At 34.8% G+C, this 17,672-nt stretch overlaps 2 protein-coding genes across 2 annotated transcripts; one reads left to right on the top strand and one right to left on the bottom strand.

The window, feature by feature from the left end:
- The first annotated feature begins 535 nt into the window (after positions 1-535).
- LOC122017308 (stromal 70 kDa heat shock-related protein, chloroplastic-like) lies at positions 536-7,015 on the top strand. Its single transcript, XM_042574888.1, has 8 exons — positions 536-1,199; positions 1,481-1,733; positions 3,252-3,331; positions 4,646-4,788; positions 4,869-4,967; positions 5,218-5,407; positions 5,629-6,027; positions 6,211-7,015. The coding sequence occupies exons 1-8, from the start codon at positions 657-659 to the stop codon at positions 6,607-6,609; spliced, it is 2,106 nt and encodes a 701-aa protein (XP_042430822.1). The 5' UTR covers positions 536-656; the 3' UTR covers positions 6,610-7,015.
- A 580-nt stretch (positions 7,016-7,595) lies between these two features.
- On the bottom strand, positions 7,596-16,607 carry LOC122017303 (glucose-6-phosphate 1-dehydrogenase, cytoplasmic isoform-like). The gene is made up of 16 exons (XM_042574875.1): positions 16,448-16,607; positions 15,378-15,623; positions 14,595-14,680; positions 13,358-13,418; positions 13,091-13,277; positions 11,931-12,088; positions 11,690-11,758; positions 11,322-11,380; positions 11,158-11,194; positions 10,317-10,388; positions 9,996-10,143; positions 9,636-9,731; positions 9,290-9,360; positions 8,637-8,752; positions 8,004-8,049; positions 7,596-7,935 (listed from the first exon to the last, which is right to left on the bottom strand). The coding sequence occupies exons 2-16, from the start codon at positions 15,579-15,581 to the stop codon at positions 7,765-7,767; spliced, it is 1,581 nt and encodes a 526-aa protein (XP_042430809.1). The 5' UTR covers positions 15,582-15,623; positions 16,448-16,607; the 3' UTR covers positions 7,596-7,764.
- Between the last annotated feature and the right edge of the window lie 1,065 nt (positions 16,608-17,672).

Raw genomic sequence — 17,672 nt, 5'->3', positions numbered from 1 at the left:
ATTTGTTTTAAAAATTTTTTTGTTTCTATAAATTTTATTAGCTTTCAACCCTCTTATATTTTTTTATTAGAATTTACGTCCTGCAGCTCATCAATTATCTCTGATTCTAATGATAAAAAGAAAGTAATTATCTTGATTTTAATTAATCAGGATTTTTGATATCATATCGGTAATCAAATCCACCTAAAGTAAAAAAAAAATAATATTTTTAAAATTATTATACTTTTTACTATAATTATAATTATCACTGTGCATAGTTATAATTATAGTAAAAAGTATGTCATATAAAAAATATATCATAATTACATATCATATTTTAAATATCGTACGGTAATCAGATCCACCTACAATTGAAGGTAAAAAAATAATATTTTTAAACTTATTATATTTTTTACTATAATTATAATTATCACGGTGGTATAATTATAGTAACAAATATATCATATAAAAAATATATCATATTTATTCTTTCCATTTATTTATTATTTATACACTTATATAAATAGCCCTCTTGCGGTATCAATAAGATCACCAAAATTATTCTTCTTCAGAGCAGATTCGTAAATTATTATTTTTTTAAACAGGCAAACCACCTCGCTCTCCATCTTCTTCCATCCTTCGTGGTTTTTCTTCTACCGCCGACAATCTCACCATCCATGGCGACCTCGTCGATGCAGATCCATGTACTAGGCTCCTCCGGCGCCTTCCCCTCCTCTAAGTTGCCGTTCTCACGCTTTCCCGCTTCTTCCAATTCCCTCTTCTTCGGCCTCCGCCGACCGAGTGGAGTTCGACTCGCTTCAGGGCGCCCGGGGCATGGGGCCGGATATAGGCCTTTGCGAGTGGTATGCGAGAAGGTGGTTGGGATCGATCTCGGCACCACTAACTCGGCCGTCGCCGCCATGGAAGGAGGCAAGCCGACTATAGTGACCAACGCTGAGGGTCAGAGAACGACTCCCTCAGTGGTGGCCTATACGAGGAACGGAGATAGGTTGGTGGGGCAGATTGCCAAGCGCCAGGCAGTTATCAACCCCGAAAATACATTTTTTTCAGTGAAGAGGTTCATTGGACGGAAGATGTCGGAAGTGAACGAAGAGTCGAAGCAAGTCTCTTATCGGGTCTCGAGAGATGAGAATGGAAATGTCAAGCTTGATTGCTCTGCCATCGGGAAACAGTTTGCTGCTGAAGAGATCTCAGCTCAGGTAATTTATTTTTGCCCTGTTTTGAAGAATTATTTGAATGTTGTCTTTCATGTGAACAAGTTAAAAAGATTGTAACTCGTTTTTAATGTAGGGATTCTTTGAAACGATCATACATGTCAAATTATCAAATTGTTGATCGTTGAATGAATCTCACCATCTTTGCAAGTATTAGCGATTAACATAATGGCTACATAATTGCTGATGGTGGCAGCTTAGATTAGGCTTTCATTTGTTATTTTGGCCTTTATTGTTGAAGTTTTTCCTTTTTTACCTTTACTCAGGTTTTAAGAAAGCTCGTGGATGATGCATCCAAGTTTTTGAATGACAAGGTTACAAAAGCCGTGGTTACTGTTCCTGCTTACTTCAATGACTCTCAGAGGACAGCTACAAAGGATGCTGGGCGTATTGCTGGTTTAGAGGTCCTTCGTATCATTAATGAGCCAACAGCTGCATCATTGGCTTATGGATTTGAAAAGAAGAACAACGAAACTATTCTGGTATTTGATTTGGGTGGTGGCACTTTCGATGTTTCAGGTAACTTGGCTTATTCAAGTCTATCTTATTCTCTGTTGTTTGTCTAATTTCATCTTCAGGAATTCATTTACTTTTTTCAGATGGCATTTCAATCTCACACTTCAATATTAGCTTATTACTGGCTTGCATGAAAACATCACTTTTTATAATAAAGATGATTTTTTTTTAGAATTTCAGACTCTAGTCATTAATATCAGTATATTTATTACTTCTCATGACAAGGAACAATTAACAAGTTATTGAAGTGTGTTCATCCATCCAATATCGTCTTGTTAGTGCGATGTTGTTGTCCTGGACTTACTATTCTAGTTTATTTTAGTTAGTCCAGATCTGAGACGTATTATTTGAGTAACTATAGTATGGAAGTGTAGGATTTCTTGTTACTTTTTTTTTTGTGAAAGATGACTATGGTAAACTACAAATGAAAAGGATAACTTCTTTAAAATTATGTGTGATAATTTGGGTTAAACATTCGCATAGGCATATCACTTATTGGGTGATTACAAAGGTATTGAAGATAGAATACATGAGTTCAATGATGGTTGAATGTGTTTCAAGCATGCTTGTTGTGAGAAGATACTGAATCTTTGTCTCATTTGCTATTGGAGTTTCTGTTTCCCATACTATGGAGTTTGATAAGAGGTATATCAAATCCACAATTTGGCATTTGTGGTTCATGTGATTTGATGGATCATCATCATCACCGAGTTGTGTTTCTCTCAACTTTTTGGTGCTGACTGGATGAATTTTACCCCTTTATTGAGCTATATGCAAAGCTATATACGAAATATCAAATCAGTTAATTCATTTTTATTATATTGACTAATTGCATTTTATTGGTTTTTCTTTACCTCTTATATCTCCAATCCATTTGATTAACACAGTTTACAGCAAAATCATTTGGTTGTCTTTGAACATGTTCCTAGCATCGAAATTATTCTAAGCCATTTTATCACCTTTTAGAGCTATAAATAACTGCTATTGGATATTACCATTTGTTATTTTGTTTTTGTAATAAATCCACACATCTATCTTAACATTTTCATCTTTGCTAGTTTTTTCATGTGTTGCATATTTGAGACATTTGACGATATTTAAAATCCTATGCAGGGTGGATTGTGCTATTAGTTTCCTATGACACAAATGGAAACAGAAAAAATAAATCCTAGGAATGTGATTCAGATCAATTAAATTGACAAAAATGTGAAATTGATAGGATCCTTCCATACACATTTCCTATTTAGTGCAATTCATGAACCGATCATTCCATGTTGTGGAAAAATGAGATGCTTTATTTTGTCATCTAAAATGTATCTGCAGTCATGCAAATTGATTTAGGACCTAATATCACCAACATCCACTACTGTGCCTGCATTATTGTTCTTTTCGTGTAAAATAGTTTGGTTATTGCTTCATTCTTCCCCAATGGCGACCATGCTTCTTTCTGTCTATGTGATTCACACACCTTTTCCCACTTCTCAGTTTATCCTAACATCAGTTCACCCCAATCCATTGCAGTTCTAGAGGTTGGAGATGGTGTTTTTGAGGTGCTTTCAACATCTGGGGACACACATCTTGGTGGTGATGATTTTGACAAGGTTGGTCTTCCAACACGAAAAACTCTGCTTTTGTTCTTCACACATTCATGAATGACCTTTTTTTTTTACATATATTTCAAAAGGAATCTCATACTTCTTGCCATTTGCCTACTTATAAAGTTATAACATGATGTGTGGTTGCTTTACCTCTATTCATTTGATATCTGCTAAGATATATATATTTTTTCAGACCATCGTTTGAGATGTGCCTGGTTATGAGATGTGCCTAGTTATAAATATTTCATCCAATAGTTTTTTGCAGCCTTCTATGCTAGGAACATCGCTATCCTATTTGATGCATAGAAATTCTATCTTCAAAAGTGTTTATATTGATTGCATTAGTACTACCCACATGGTTCCTAATAATGAAATGTATCAAAGTGTATATATTTGTTTTGGTGCATAAAGTTTTGATGTTGTGTATTTTTATAGAATGGCATAGGCAATATTGGATCAGAATCTTCCACATAGCAGTTTGGCACTTGCCAACTTTTATTTTGAATTTGTGAACCATAGATGCATCTTGAGATAAATATGTTTGCCAATAGTGACTTATGAATTATCATTAACTGACCATATTTATCTCAATTATTTGAGATTGACTATACACTAATGAGTTCTATACATGGTCATATCACTATTCTACTAGTTTGTAAATTAATCACATTATATCTTTATATTGGCTAATAATTTCTATGTCCTCTCTCTATTGCCTAAAACTTTCACTCTAATAAATTCAACTCTTATAACTATAGAATTTTTAGTAATTTTTGGACATATTAATACCATCCTGACATATTTTCTCTCCTTTAATTGTCTAATTGAAGCTACATCTAATTGCTCTTGATTATTGGTAAGTCCTTTTTTATCCATTCTATTAAGTATACACTCATCTTAGCATTCTCATTTCTACTATATTAACATTTTATGTTCTACATTCTAACAACAAAACACTTTAGTCCGTGAGATATGGTCCTTTTAGCCTTTTTTTCCCTCCTTTTTTTATGTGGTATGGTGATTTGGAGGGAGTGAGTGAGGGAGGGGGCATGACAAGACTCCAAAAGCCTGACCCCATCTCTCATTGTTTATCATATTGATATCTTCTTTTTGTGGAATAATAAATGCATGACATCTGAAGCTCTTAGGATTTGTCAATTCATCTTTAACTACATTGATTCTTTTCCCGTTGCTAAGACTACATCTCAAAACCTTTAATTTCCAAGGTTTCTCTGAAGCATGATTCATGGCAATTCATTGATTTTGATGGTCATTTTTTATTTTTCTTAGTACTAAAGTAAAAGTTGTGTTGATTAGAGAATTGTCGACTGGCTTGCTGCTGGCTTCAAGAGAGATGAAGGAATTGATCTTTTGAAAGACAAACAAGCCCTTCAGAGATTAACTGAAACTGCTGAAAAGGCTAAGATGGAGTTGTCCTCCTTGACTCAAACAAACATGAGGTTAGTTTGTGTTGCTTCTACTTTATTATTACTGTCTAGATACATGTTCCAATCTGATTGTGGTCTTGATCTTTTGCTAGTTTACCTTTTATCACGGCGACTGCTGATGGTCCCAAGCATATAGAGACAACACTAACAAGAGCCAAATTTGAGGAACTCTGTTCAGATCTTCTTGACAGGTTTGTCAAACTTTTATTACTTGATGTCTATATATAACAAGGCAATTTAAATACACTAAAGTAAAGCTTCTTATGATAGAAGAGGACAAATTATTATACTTTAGGATTAGCATTTTTTTTTCTTGATTTGGTTATTAAAGATATCTGGTATTTCTGTGTTTGGTAACATATTTGCATGTTTCATTTCGGTTTTCAATTGATAGTTTGATACTTAATATCCTCTCTTATACTTGCATTGGTTTTCTTATAGGCTAAGAACCCCTGTTAATAATGCATTGAAAGATGCAAAACTCTCATTTAAGGATTTAGATGAGGTAATCCTTGTTGGTGGGTCAACTCGTATCCCAGCAGTTCAGGAACTTGTGAAGAAGATGACTGGGAAGGATCCTAATGTCACTGTCAATCCTGATGAGGTTGTTGCTCTTGGTGCTGCCGTGCAGGTCTGGATTAGAAAACCATTATAATTGACCATGCAAATTTGTATCATTTCTACTTTTAGCAATAATTGCTTTTTTAATTAAGCGTGATTGTTTGAAAATAAAAAGAGGACATAAAAGATTGATTAACATCTCATGAACAGAAACTATAAATATATACTAATGAAGACTTTGTGGCATAAAATAAGACTTCACTCATTGATTTTTGCACGTGTGTTTTGCAGGCAGGAGTATTGTCTGGGGATGTCAGTGATATTGTGCTTCTTGATGTCACACCGCTGTCCATTGGTTTGGAGACATTGGGTGGGGTCATGACAAAGATTATTCCGAGGAACACAACATTACCAACATCCAAATCAGAAGTCTTCTCTACAGCAGCAGATGGTCAGTCAAGCGTTGAGATAAATGTTCTTCAGGGAGAAAGAGAGTTTGTGCGAGACAACAAATTGCTCGGCAGTTTCCGTCTGGATGGGATCCCTCCAGCACCTCGAGGGGTTCCACAGATTGAAGTCAAGTTTGACATCGATGCCAATGGAATCCTGTCTGTCACTGCTGTGGACAAGGGCACTGGAAAGAAACAAGATATCACCATTACTGGGGCTAGTACTTTACCTAGTGATGAGGTGGGATAAGATTTGCTCTTACATTTTAACCTTTTCTTATCATGCTTCGTATATTATGGAGATTCTTTTTTGATCAAGAGGAATGATCTAAATATGTTTCCATTCTTATTTTCTAGTGTGCATTTCCAGTTGACTTGATTCTCGAACTTAATTCTTCAATTGCAACTATGTGAATGTATACAGGTGGAAAGAATGGTTAATGAAGCTGAGAAATTTGCCAAAGTGGACAAGGAGAATAGGGATGCCATTGACACAAAGAACCAGTCTGAGTCTGTTATTTACCAGACTGAGAAACAACTCAATGAGCTCAGAGATAAGGTGCCTGCTGCGGTCAAGGAGAAGGTTGAAGCAAAGCTCAAGGATCTCAAAGATGCTGTTGCAAATGAATCAACACAGGGTATGAAGGATGCAATGGCCGCTCTGAACCAGGAGGTGATGCAGCTTGGTCAGTCACTATACAACCAACCAGGTGCGGCTGGCGCTGGTCCAGCTCCTGGAGCTGATGCTGATTCTGCAGGAACATCTTCCAAGGGAGCTGATAATGATGATGTGATCGATGTCGACTTCACAGATAGCAAGTAAAGGTTGGTCCAGATATGTCAAAAGCATTACCAAGGTGGATCAATGGATTTAGGTTACTAAAATTCAAACTTTTCACCCAGTCCATGAGGTACATATATATACGTGCATTAATAAGGTTGACTATGTTCCAGTAAATTTCCTATTGCAAATCAGTTAATCCGGAAATATCAACTTTAGGAACACTTGGGTTATTTGCCAACAGAATCTGTGGGGTTTCAGCAACCCATATGCACTTGAGATATTGCATTTCGGATTTATTTTCCTTTTGATAGGAAATGCTGCATACTATTCTTGACGTCCATTTAATTTGTTTCAAATATGATATTTAGTAATGTACTGAAATCAAGTTCCTTCCGTTGAGGTTTAATTTTCTTTAATGGATGAATTGGAGGAAATTGTGTATTCATTTCTCCCACCCTTATGCTATCACTTATATTATTCATCAAGTAGACTAGCTGTAAATTCTCACCATTCAAAGAATTTCGTTTGTTTTTAATCTGTGATATATATATATATATTGTAACCGGGTACCCAGACTGTGATGCAACTAGTGAGTCTGCTTCTGGTGAATATTGAGTTTGCCCCTTCATTCATTTCCAAGTAACAACATGCTATTCTTGCCTTATTCCCTAATAAAGCCTCATGCACGCAGATTTTGACTATGCTTACGTAAAATTAAATTATTTGGTGTCTCAAATGTCGTCCCATCCGAGTAGAATTTTGAGAATACCTAGCTGCATTGCAAATATGGATTCACTTCACTGGTAGCACTAATGTGGGTAACGATAGTGTCACTTTGTCTCGAACATGAGCTAGGCGTTCAACTGGTGTCATGTCATTAAATCACTTTATCCATATTCTTTTAGTGAAATCTATGTAGATTGAAAGGGAAAGAAAAATGAGTCGGTTTAACTTTTCTCCAAAACATTGCGATATTAAGATACAAAGACTACAACAATTAGGAGACAAAATAGAAACAATGCAGAAGCACAAACTCCATTTATTTGAAAACATGCTCATAGCGGAGTAGAAGCTAAGGACATAAACATGAGATGCCCTCTAGACACCATAGATTCATACCATCTAATGCAGATACACAGTAAGCTCATATAAAGGAATGCATTGCTATCCGATACATACTGGCGTTGAGATAATCTATGTGAGGGTGGGTGGAATCCATACGTAGCCGTGTGTTTGCACATATCCTGCTTTTGCAAGTAATTCATCGGCTTCTTCTGGTCCACGGCTGCCTGGTTTATATGGAATAGGCTTCAGTTCTCCGTCATCGATACTGTGCAGAAGAGGAGTAAATATCTCCCATGCCACCTACAATGTTGATACAAAACATTGAGATTCTAGGTTGATTTATATGGATTAGGTATGAATACACTTACTTTCAGCTCATCTCTGCGCACAAAGTGCTGCTGGTCACCCCTTATGCTGTCAAACATGGGATTGAACAAGGCAGTTGTCAGAATATAGTTTCTTCCATGATGTCGTCAATAAGGAAAAATTGAAAGTTCAAACTAGAATTAGCTACTTGATCCAGTCATCCAGATCATATAGGACAAATGAAACTTGAACCAGAAAACATGCTTCTTTAGCAACCATAAGTTTAAGAATGTAAAGAGGAGGCTAAAATGTCAAATGTAACCACATTGTCAATATAGAATTACAGACATAAGCAGCACAGTAGTTGCTCCCATATATTAACCATCAATATTTGTGTTCTCCATTTCGGTTTTTAAGGCATCATTTCTGTGGTCCTTATGTAGTTTAGGAATCATCAGCCTCCCCTAAATTTTAAGGGTATAAGAAATGTTTTTACATAGTAATAAATTTATAGTTAATTATTTTTAGAAATATGTTTCCTCATTTCAGCAAGTAAAACTAGACCATCTGTATACTAAGACAGGAAGGACAGTTTCTTGCACCAATCAATTTGGAATTTGACCCATTCATAATTTTAGTATTGGTGGTGTAAGGAAATATAGAAAAGGCAACAATTAAAAGTTATTAGAGCATACGTGTCCAAGATTAGCCGCTCGTATGCCTCTGGGATTTTGACCTCTTGATACCTTAGCCCATAGGATAAATCTAATTCACTTTGTATGGTTGACATTTCCAATCCAGGTTTCTTGAGCTGCATACAAAGAAAATTGTGATAGGAAGAGCATGACATCATACAAAACAATCTACTCTTAATCTTAGCCAAAAGACCGAGAAAGGTATCAATACAAAACAATCTAGAATCTCCAAAAGCAGGAGCAAGCAAAATACTCCAAGTATTACATAGAACAGTTTTCTGAAATTACTTCACGATATGACACACCTACAAATACAATGATCTCGCAGTTCTAGATGATGTTTATGCATAGAAGCACCACCTAGAGATGAGGTATTAGTTGCCAATTTACGGTATTCTTTTTATTTTTTGGCATACAGAAGGAAGAATTTCAATAGAAGAATATATATTAAAATAACAGATTTATTCTTAAATTGAATGACTCCTCAACATCGAATCAAAAGGTTGAACGTGGCTTAGGTAGTACCATCTATGAAATAGTTATTGCAATGCAAGGCCCTGCAAATGACCTTATATATGTCACCTTATAGGCCCTGCAAATGGCCTTCTTATATATGTCACCTTATATATGCCTAAGAATCATATTGAACTTACTGTTAGTTTCATATACATGGCCTCTGATGGTTGCAAGCGAATGACGAATTCATTTCTCCCTTGCTTTTGACCTTGCACATTAATAATGATGGATTCAGATAAAATATACTATTCAAAGTTAAATTTGTAGAAACTAAATAAAATAGTGAAAGTTAACTAAGACAGCAATTGAGCAAGAAACTGAGATATGGTAAAAGTATCAACTATACAACATTCAATGTAGAGTTCTACGGTCCAAATCTAATTGTCATCCAATAATTGAGGTGCTTGAACCAGACACTAATCAACAGGAGCTTATAAAAAGATCATTGAGGATAGAGAGGGAGACTAAAATTTAAATGCATACATTTGAAGATGTCCCCAGGAACATCCTTAAATTGGACACGAATTTCAGCTTTCCTGCTATTCAGAGCTTTTCCTGCCTTTAATATAAAAGGGACGCCTGTATTGCATGATTAGTAAGTGTCAGTAACTCAGAGAGACCTATACAGAAACAAATATTCAGAAAATCTTGTTCTAATATCATGTCATGAAACTAGATGGTTACTATGACACAGTACATTGTCCTGCAGCAATGGTAAGACAAACCTAGCTCTAGGGTTCTATGTATCATGTTTGAACTTGAAGAAGCAACAAATCACGAGAACGAAAAATATATAAACTGAAAGAATAGTGGAATTGACAAGGTAAGGAAAACAAACTGAACCTTCCCATCTTTCATTGTGTATACGCAAAACAACAGTAGCAAATGTAGGAGCATTTGAACTGTCAGAGACAGTTGGGTCATCTTTATAGCCCTCGTATTGTCCGAGGATTACTTCTTCATGCTTTATGGGTAGCACAGACTGAAGAACCTGAAAGATACAAAAGTGATCAGATAGATTCACAGGGCTATGGCCAGAGAGCAAATGTGACGTTTGTTGATGTACTCCAGACAAGAAATTGAGTTTGGTTAATGATGATAAACATTAAGAGGGTAAGAAATTAAAGATAAAAGCAAGTTCTTGCATTAAACAAAGAGTATGACCTTCACTTTCTCATCCCGAACGTGTTCAGGCTTAAGTGAAATAGGCTTCTCCATAGCAACCAAACAAAATACCTGCAGCAATCCGAAACCAAGTATATTACCTCAGCATTTTCACTTGTAACGTCGATTATTTTTTTATATATAAATTGTAAAGAAGATAGTGACCTATTTGACCCCAAAATACAGACATTATTACATTATATGTGATGCAAAAATATTACCAAAAAATATTAATTTATGATGTGGCTATAGTCAAAGTAATCCAAAAAAAGTCTAGTCTCAAAATTTCTTCAATAATTCATTGTCATCATCAAAGAAGACATAATTGTCCCAATTATGTGGTTGGCTACATAAAAAAATCTCGCTCTCTAAGTTTTATCACTAGTCAAAATAAATAATTATCCTCATGCAGGATTGATATGGACCTACAGTTTTAAAAAAAATCTGGAATAATTAATTAGTACGGTCCAGATTGATCTTTCCTTTTATTTCACACCATGATTATTTAAAATCAAGTTGGCCAATGAGCATATGAAAGATGTTGAAAACAGCTAAAGCTGAAGTGTTTTTCTATATATAGTCATTTTAAGACATACAGAGTAGTCTTTACATACCATATCTAATCAGTAATAACTATATTGTTACTTTAATGTTGCCGATATGTGAAGGTATATCTGATAATCAAGGACGAGCTAGAGGGGAAAAACTATAACATTTATTGTTCTTAAATATTAGCGAAATAGGGGGAGAATATTCAATCTATTGAGAGTTTATTTCATTACAGAGAATATGCTGGCAAGTAATGCATTAATAAAAAATAAAATCATTTACTTTCAATTACCTGCAGCAAATGATTTTGAATGATATCTCGAATAATTCTGCAAAATAACAAATGAGTTTAATTTTGACCATTTACTATGAGTTTAATAGAAATATGTTAACAGTTTTCATCCTTATACTTAAGGTGTGTACTCGTGAATTGTACGATGCAAATAAAAAATATACCCATATTCATCAAAGTATCCTCCTCGTCCTTCAGTTCCAAAATCTTCCCTGAATACAATCTGTAGATTCATGAAAATATTTGAAATGACATCTATTAACAAATTGGAGATGTATTTCGAGATTTTAAAAAGTAAATGTAGTTTATATATATATTTCACAATCACTTTTTATATGTATTTTACATTGACAAGAACTAATCCTCTTCATGGTTGGAAGAAATAGAAAATTTTTGAATGTTCAAGATGACATGCCTGGAAGAAAACTATGAATCATGTAATGATATGCATGATAGAATGCATCTAGACTATCTTCATGGCTCGATTTACTTATTTTTCTCAAATTAAAGCAAATATAAGAGGAAAACTTACCTGTATATTAGCAATGTTGTCACGATTCCAAAGAGGCAAAAACAACCTATTTGCAAAACGCAGTACAAGCTGCAAATTCAAGTAAAAACAAAAAAACTCTTTTTAAAAAACAAAATCAACTAAAAAAGGAAATTAAATAATCCAATGTAAAAAAATCTGAAAGAAGCCTGGTTCGGTCTCCTGTCTTCCAATTTTTCCTTCAGAAAATGAAGACTATCATTTATGATTTTTAAAGAATTACCAAGTTCTGAACCAACTCCTTTCCCAGGTAGTGATCAATTCTATACAGCTGTTCTTCAGTAAATAGCTCTCCAAGTTGAGCACTTAAATCTTCTGCAGAATTAAGGTCCTTTCCAAAAGGTTTCTCAACCACTATGCGAGTCCAGCCACCAAGATCAGCTGAGAAGTATCAGTTTAAACCAGGAAAGATTAGCTTATGAGACAATGAAGTATCAAGAAAAAGATAATTTGAAATATCTTCATATAGCATGGTCAAGTACTTCAAGTGTGAAATGCTATGGCACAATACTACAGAGTCAAATTTCATAAAGCTCCCTGAAACACAAACCATTAATAAGACAGATAAATCGCTAGTCTGCCCACTATACAACATATGTTACACAATTTTGGATGAAAAGAAGAAAGGAAGGAACATATTTTAGGATCAGGTGGTAAAGAAGGAAGAGGAATTTGGAAAGATCATGGAGTGTGTAACAGAGTTGCTGTCTATGGGGACAGGAAATGAAAGGTTAATTACATAAGCATAAAAAGGAATTTATATGTTTTCAAAGAACTGTAATAGTTAAAACCTAAAACTAAAATAGTATGCAATAATGAGTTCCATTATTGTAGTTTTAAAGTATTATTTTGGAAAATGATATATTTGTAGTTTTAAAGTATTATTTTGGAAACACAAACAAACAAGGTTGAGAACTTAATGTACATGGAAAACAAACCTCTTAATTTGAACTTCTTAATTGACATGAAAAATGAGAAGTACCACTACTAAAACATGAGGTACATGTATCATTTTGGAAATTCTTAAACAAGAGTGCACAATAGATGTCATGCCATAAGAGAAAATTTGAAGATTTAATGCATATTTTAACTACTTTTCAAGAGTACTATTATTAGAATTCCTGCTTAAAAGCAAATGAATATGACCTGAGTGTAAATACTTTTTATATTTACTTTACACTGATGTATTGTTGACCATTAGCTAATACCTGAGAGTGATGCACATTTACACTGTACAATTAAGAGTAAAATTGTCATTTAGGGAAAATGTGTGTTTCTGGCCCTAATAATTTCTCAAAACCAGAGGCATTGCTTGGAGAATTACCCAAGCTACATCAACTAATTTAGTGATTTGAGCATCTTACTGAATTCACAGGAGCTTACATGGGTTCATGCAGTTTTGTCTTATCATTCTGCAAACAGAAGGGTAAACAGAAGGAGGAAGTGCCAAGTAAAATAGTCTGCGAGAGTTTCCTGGATGGCTTTTTTTTGATATCTCATGCTCGGAAATTGCCTTGTTTAATAGTTGAAAGCCATCTGCACTGTCATATGAACCACTGACATATTTAATCTGCAAAGTGAAATTACCAAAAATCTTAGTTCCTGAATTTACAAGATTTCAGACAGGGAGAAGATATGTGATCAACTTACCAATAGCAAGAACCTTGATAAAACATCCTCTTGCTCAGCTGAAACACCTTTCTGTAGGTATCTGAACATCATTAGCAAGTTTGTAAGTGCAAATTCAAAGATTAATGAACTAGACACAGAATAACCAAAAGTTCTGTAATACATCCCCTAACTAGTGAATTTTTCTCTGAAATAGTTACAAAAGAAACTTTTCACAATTCCAGTCATCAATTTGAACAAAAGATAGGATTCAAGAAGTTCTCAAGAATAATGCGAGTTAAAAATAAAATTTTCTCCTTTGTCTAAATGAACATAAAACATAGAACAAGTACTGTGATTCGAGACTGGATATAGAACAACAACAACAAGCTAATAAGCCTCAACTGTCTGGGGTCAACTGCATGGATATTATCAGCAACTAACCTCAAAATAAGGCAATAGCATTAGTAATATTCATATCTTTCTAAAACACTTCTAGTTCTAATTACATTAGATAGAACTTTCTTTGGTCACCCAATACTTCTTATCCCATCAACTAATACTCAATGACATATTCATTTTATATGTCTCCTTGCTAAATAATAGACCCAAAGTATACAAAACCTCTGTTTATAATTCTTGCCCACCCATCTTAATAATTCACTAGCTTATTTTATTGGTGAAATCACATTGTATAATTCAATTTTTGCTCAATGTAACATAAACTTATGGTTTCAAAAGTTTACCTCCGCAATTTAAACTTTAATTTTATTTATTTATACTTTTATCAAACAATGTAATTAACATTTGCAATTAATGCACATCGAAGAAGCTTCTCATGGATATGTCTAATAAGTTCATCTAGTGCTGATCCAAAAGCATAAGGAATTAGAGCTGACCATGAAGTTACCGACCCTCGTAGTAAAAATCCTTTGTTATAGTCCTAGTAGTTTTAAAATCAGAAGCTAGAATATGATAAATGTACTCTATCATATCAACATGGATAGAATTAGATATTCTTTGTTCCCTAAAATCGGGACACTAACTATCTAGGGATCTAGTATATTTCTAAGGCAATAAAAGGAATGAGAAAATCTGATTCAAGACTAGATATACAACCAAGAAATCAGAACATAATCAAATAGCCAAATGATTCAAAAAGGTAAATAGAGTGGCATTGATGGTAGCCCACATTTCGTAAAGGAGTGTCATATTAGATAGGTGAAGTTATTGATGAAGCTAAGGATGAAGAAATTTAAAGAAAATGATACAATCTCACCCGCGAATGCGTGCTCTAAGGTCATCATCGGTGAGCTTTGTCCTGGCATAACCAAATATGTGTACATCATTCTCCTGTAGGAATCCCTGTATATGTCCACAAAATACAATACATTAGTTGATAACTAGCACCTATGATTGTACACAATTAATCAAAGCAATCAAATTTATTTTCAGAATCATATATCAAATTAAAAAGAAGGTTAACAATATTACAACCAGAAAACATAGAATTTGTTTTCCTAATACATCCCAATATTACAACCGAATAAGAAATGAGAGTATTAGAGAGAAAGTCAGAGTTGCATCTATTGAGGGAAAACTCCAAGAGACACGTTTAAGATGATACGGACATGTACTTAGACGAAATGCTCCATTTAGGCAATGTGAAACTATGACAAATATGCATATCAAAAGAGGAAAGAAAGTCAAAAAAAAGATTTGGTTAGCAATAATAAAACAAGATAAAATTTATTTAAGTATAGTAGATGATGATATGGTAGGGGATAGAGCTCAATTGCGTAAAAAGATCCATATAGCCGACCCCACCTAGTGAGATAAGACTTCGTTGTTGTTGTTGTAATACATCCCAATAAGAATTTCATGCGGTGACTACAATATTGCCAATCCTAGTGAGTTGCCTTTTGTTTGTCACACTTAGTTAAACTAAAACACAAGAAATTTTCTACAAACTCTACAAACTAATACATGCTTGGATTACCCTAAAACAAATAATAACTAAATGAAAAGCATGCCAAGAGATGGGGTAATCCAAGCAACAAACCTGGGCAAAAAGGTGGAAAAGTGCAGGAAATGTTTTCTTCTTTGCAAGATCTCCTGAAGCACCAAGCACAATTATGGATAGACAGCCAACCTCCCTCACAAATCCCATATCTTTTTCTTCTGAAAATGATTCACTCTTAGTATTGTCACTTTCTGAGGACACATGCTGTAAAAATGAATTCACCACATTGCATCCCTTTGACATGGCTGACCAAAGTATGCCAAGCTTATTCTTTCAATCTGTGAACTGCATAAGCATATGCAGAAACATTCATTCGTCAGTATTCTTTAGGAATTTGGGAAGGTTTTAGGCTAGGGGGTTGTGAGAGAGAGAGAGAGAGAGAGTATAGAAATGATATAAAAACGGAGATCCTGATAAAAAATATTTATGATTAATCTGCATCTATAAAGAAAACAAAAGCAACAAACAACGGTGACGAAGACAACAAACACAGATTTAATAGCTTCAATTTCATAAATATCTTTATATATGTAAAATGTTAATCAAATCTGGAGTCTGGAGTATGGAGTATGGACAGTAACTCAGTAAGCACATAATAGCAAGTGTGTGACAGTTAGGATATTGAATCATGAGTAAGTCGGAGCTCGAATGCTGCGGCATCAGATCCTTATGCTTTTCCTGGTCCTTCCACCTTAAATTCTGTACAATTCCTCATATGGCTACACCTACACTAGCATAGATCCGTAGTGGATTCATACCGTGAATCAACTGAATAAGCAACAAGGACTCCGACATATGCGATTGGCCATTGATAAAAAAAAAGGATAATGGCAGAGCAGAACAAAGAAAGGTAAGATTCCTCTACAGCAGAGCAACATGTTCCCAACAATACCAAAAAAAAAACAAAAAAGAAAACACGAGAATCGTCAACGTAGCCAAAAAAAAAAAATCTCGATTAGAACCATCGCACCGGAGACGAACAAGGAAAAGATCCTCTCTCTTGACGCAAAGCCCCCGACAGCTACTAAACCAAAAGGGAAAAAGATCGACCGACCACAAACTCACAGGAGAAATCGCACAAGCAAAGCGAAAGGAGAGCAAGAACAAACCTTCCCCTGTAGAGATCTCGGCGATGGCGAGGGCAATGGCGAGGGCGAAATTGGGGGCAGCTCCCCTCTCTTATACCCGCTGCTCTAATCGTTGCGCCTCCTGTTCGCTTGGCTACTACCTACCAGCCCTTCTCTCTCTCGGTCCCGTTTACCAACCGCCGAATTCAACGGGGCACACAACCATAACACTTTCACTGGAAATAGTAGGTAAATAAGAACATCTTTCTGAGCTACCTATTTCTATGACCCCGAGATTATAAATCAGTCTGTGCACGAGTAGACATGATGGTAGCTTTCGTGGGTAGAATTTTCTTTTTTAAAAAAAAATTTTGGTTGGGCCCGTTGGCTGGTAGTACTAGTGAGACTAGAGAGACGGGGGTAAACCGTAAAACGGGTGGGCCCGACAAGCTTGAAAATAAATATTTAAAAAAATGTGTGTAGCGAATCAATTGTGACGGCATGGCATTGAGTGTAATAATATTCCGAGTCGCGGGTCTCACTCCGGCTGCTTAGCATCGAGGGATCGCAGTCGTTGAATACTAGCGATTAATTATGCCGCGGGTCAAATCTCCTTTGAATCGAAATAACAAATTCGACCGACTGAATTAGAAAGTTCCATTTGATTAATTCAAAATTTTATTTTTTTTAAAAAAAAATCTTCTAATTTATTTGATTCGATCCTATTTTTAAATTTTCAAATTTAGGGGGTGTTTAGTTTAGGGTAATAGGAGTGGGGAATGGGAATGAGAATCATTGATTTCCATTGTTAATGTTTGGATTATAGGAATAGGAATACAAATAAGGGAATAAATTCTTGAAATTGGATAATAACTCATTCCCATGTACTTCCCCTTCAATGAGTCATTACCCTATTTTCATCAATCAAAATATTCCATTATTCCAAAAATACCCTTGACTTAAAACTAAAATTTTCTTCATTAATATCAAATATCAAAATATATTTATTTATCACTTATCTCTTCTTATTCTCTCTCATCATAGTTTCTCTCTCATCATTTTATCACACACTTTCTCTCTCCTTAATCTCTCCTATCACACTCTCTTTCCTCTTTTTTTTTCTCATTACACTTTCTCTTTCATCATATTTTCTCTCTCCTCAATTTCTCTTATCACACTTATTCTTTTTTTCCTCAACACACTTTCTCTCTCCTCAATCTCTCCCATCATATTCACTGTTCTCTTTTTCTCTCATCATACTTTCTCT

Source organism: Zingiber officinale, chromosome 1A (assembly GCF_018446385.1).
Source record: "Zingiber officinale cultivar Zhangliang chromosome 1A, Zo_v1.1, whole genome shotgun sequence".
Classification (NCBI taxonomy): Eukaryota; Viridiplantae; Streptophyta; class Magnoliopsida; order Zingiberales; family Zingiberaceae; genus Zingiber; species Zingiber officinale.
The sequence above is the reverse complement of the archived record's forward strand: the minus strand, read 5'-3'. Positions and strand labels throughout refer to the sequence as shown.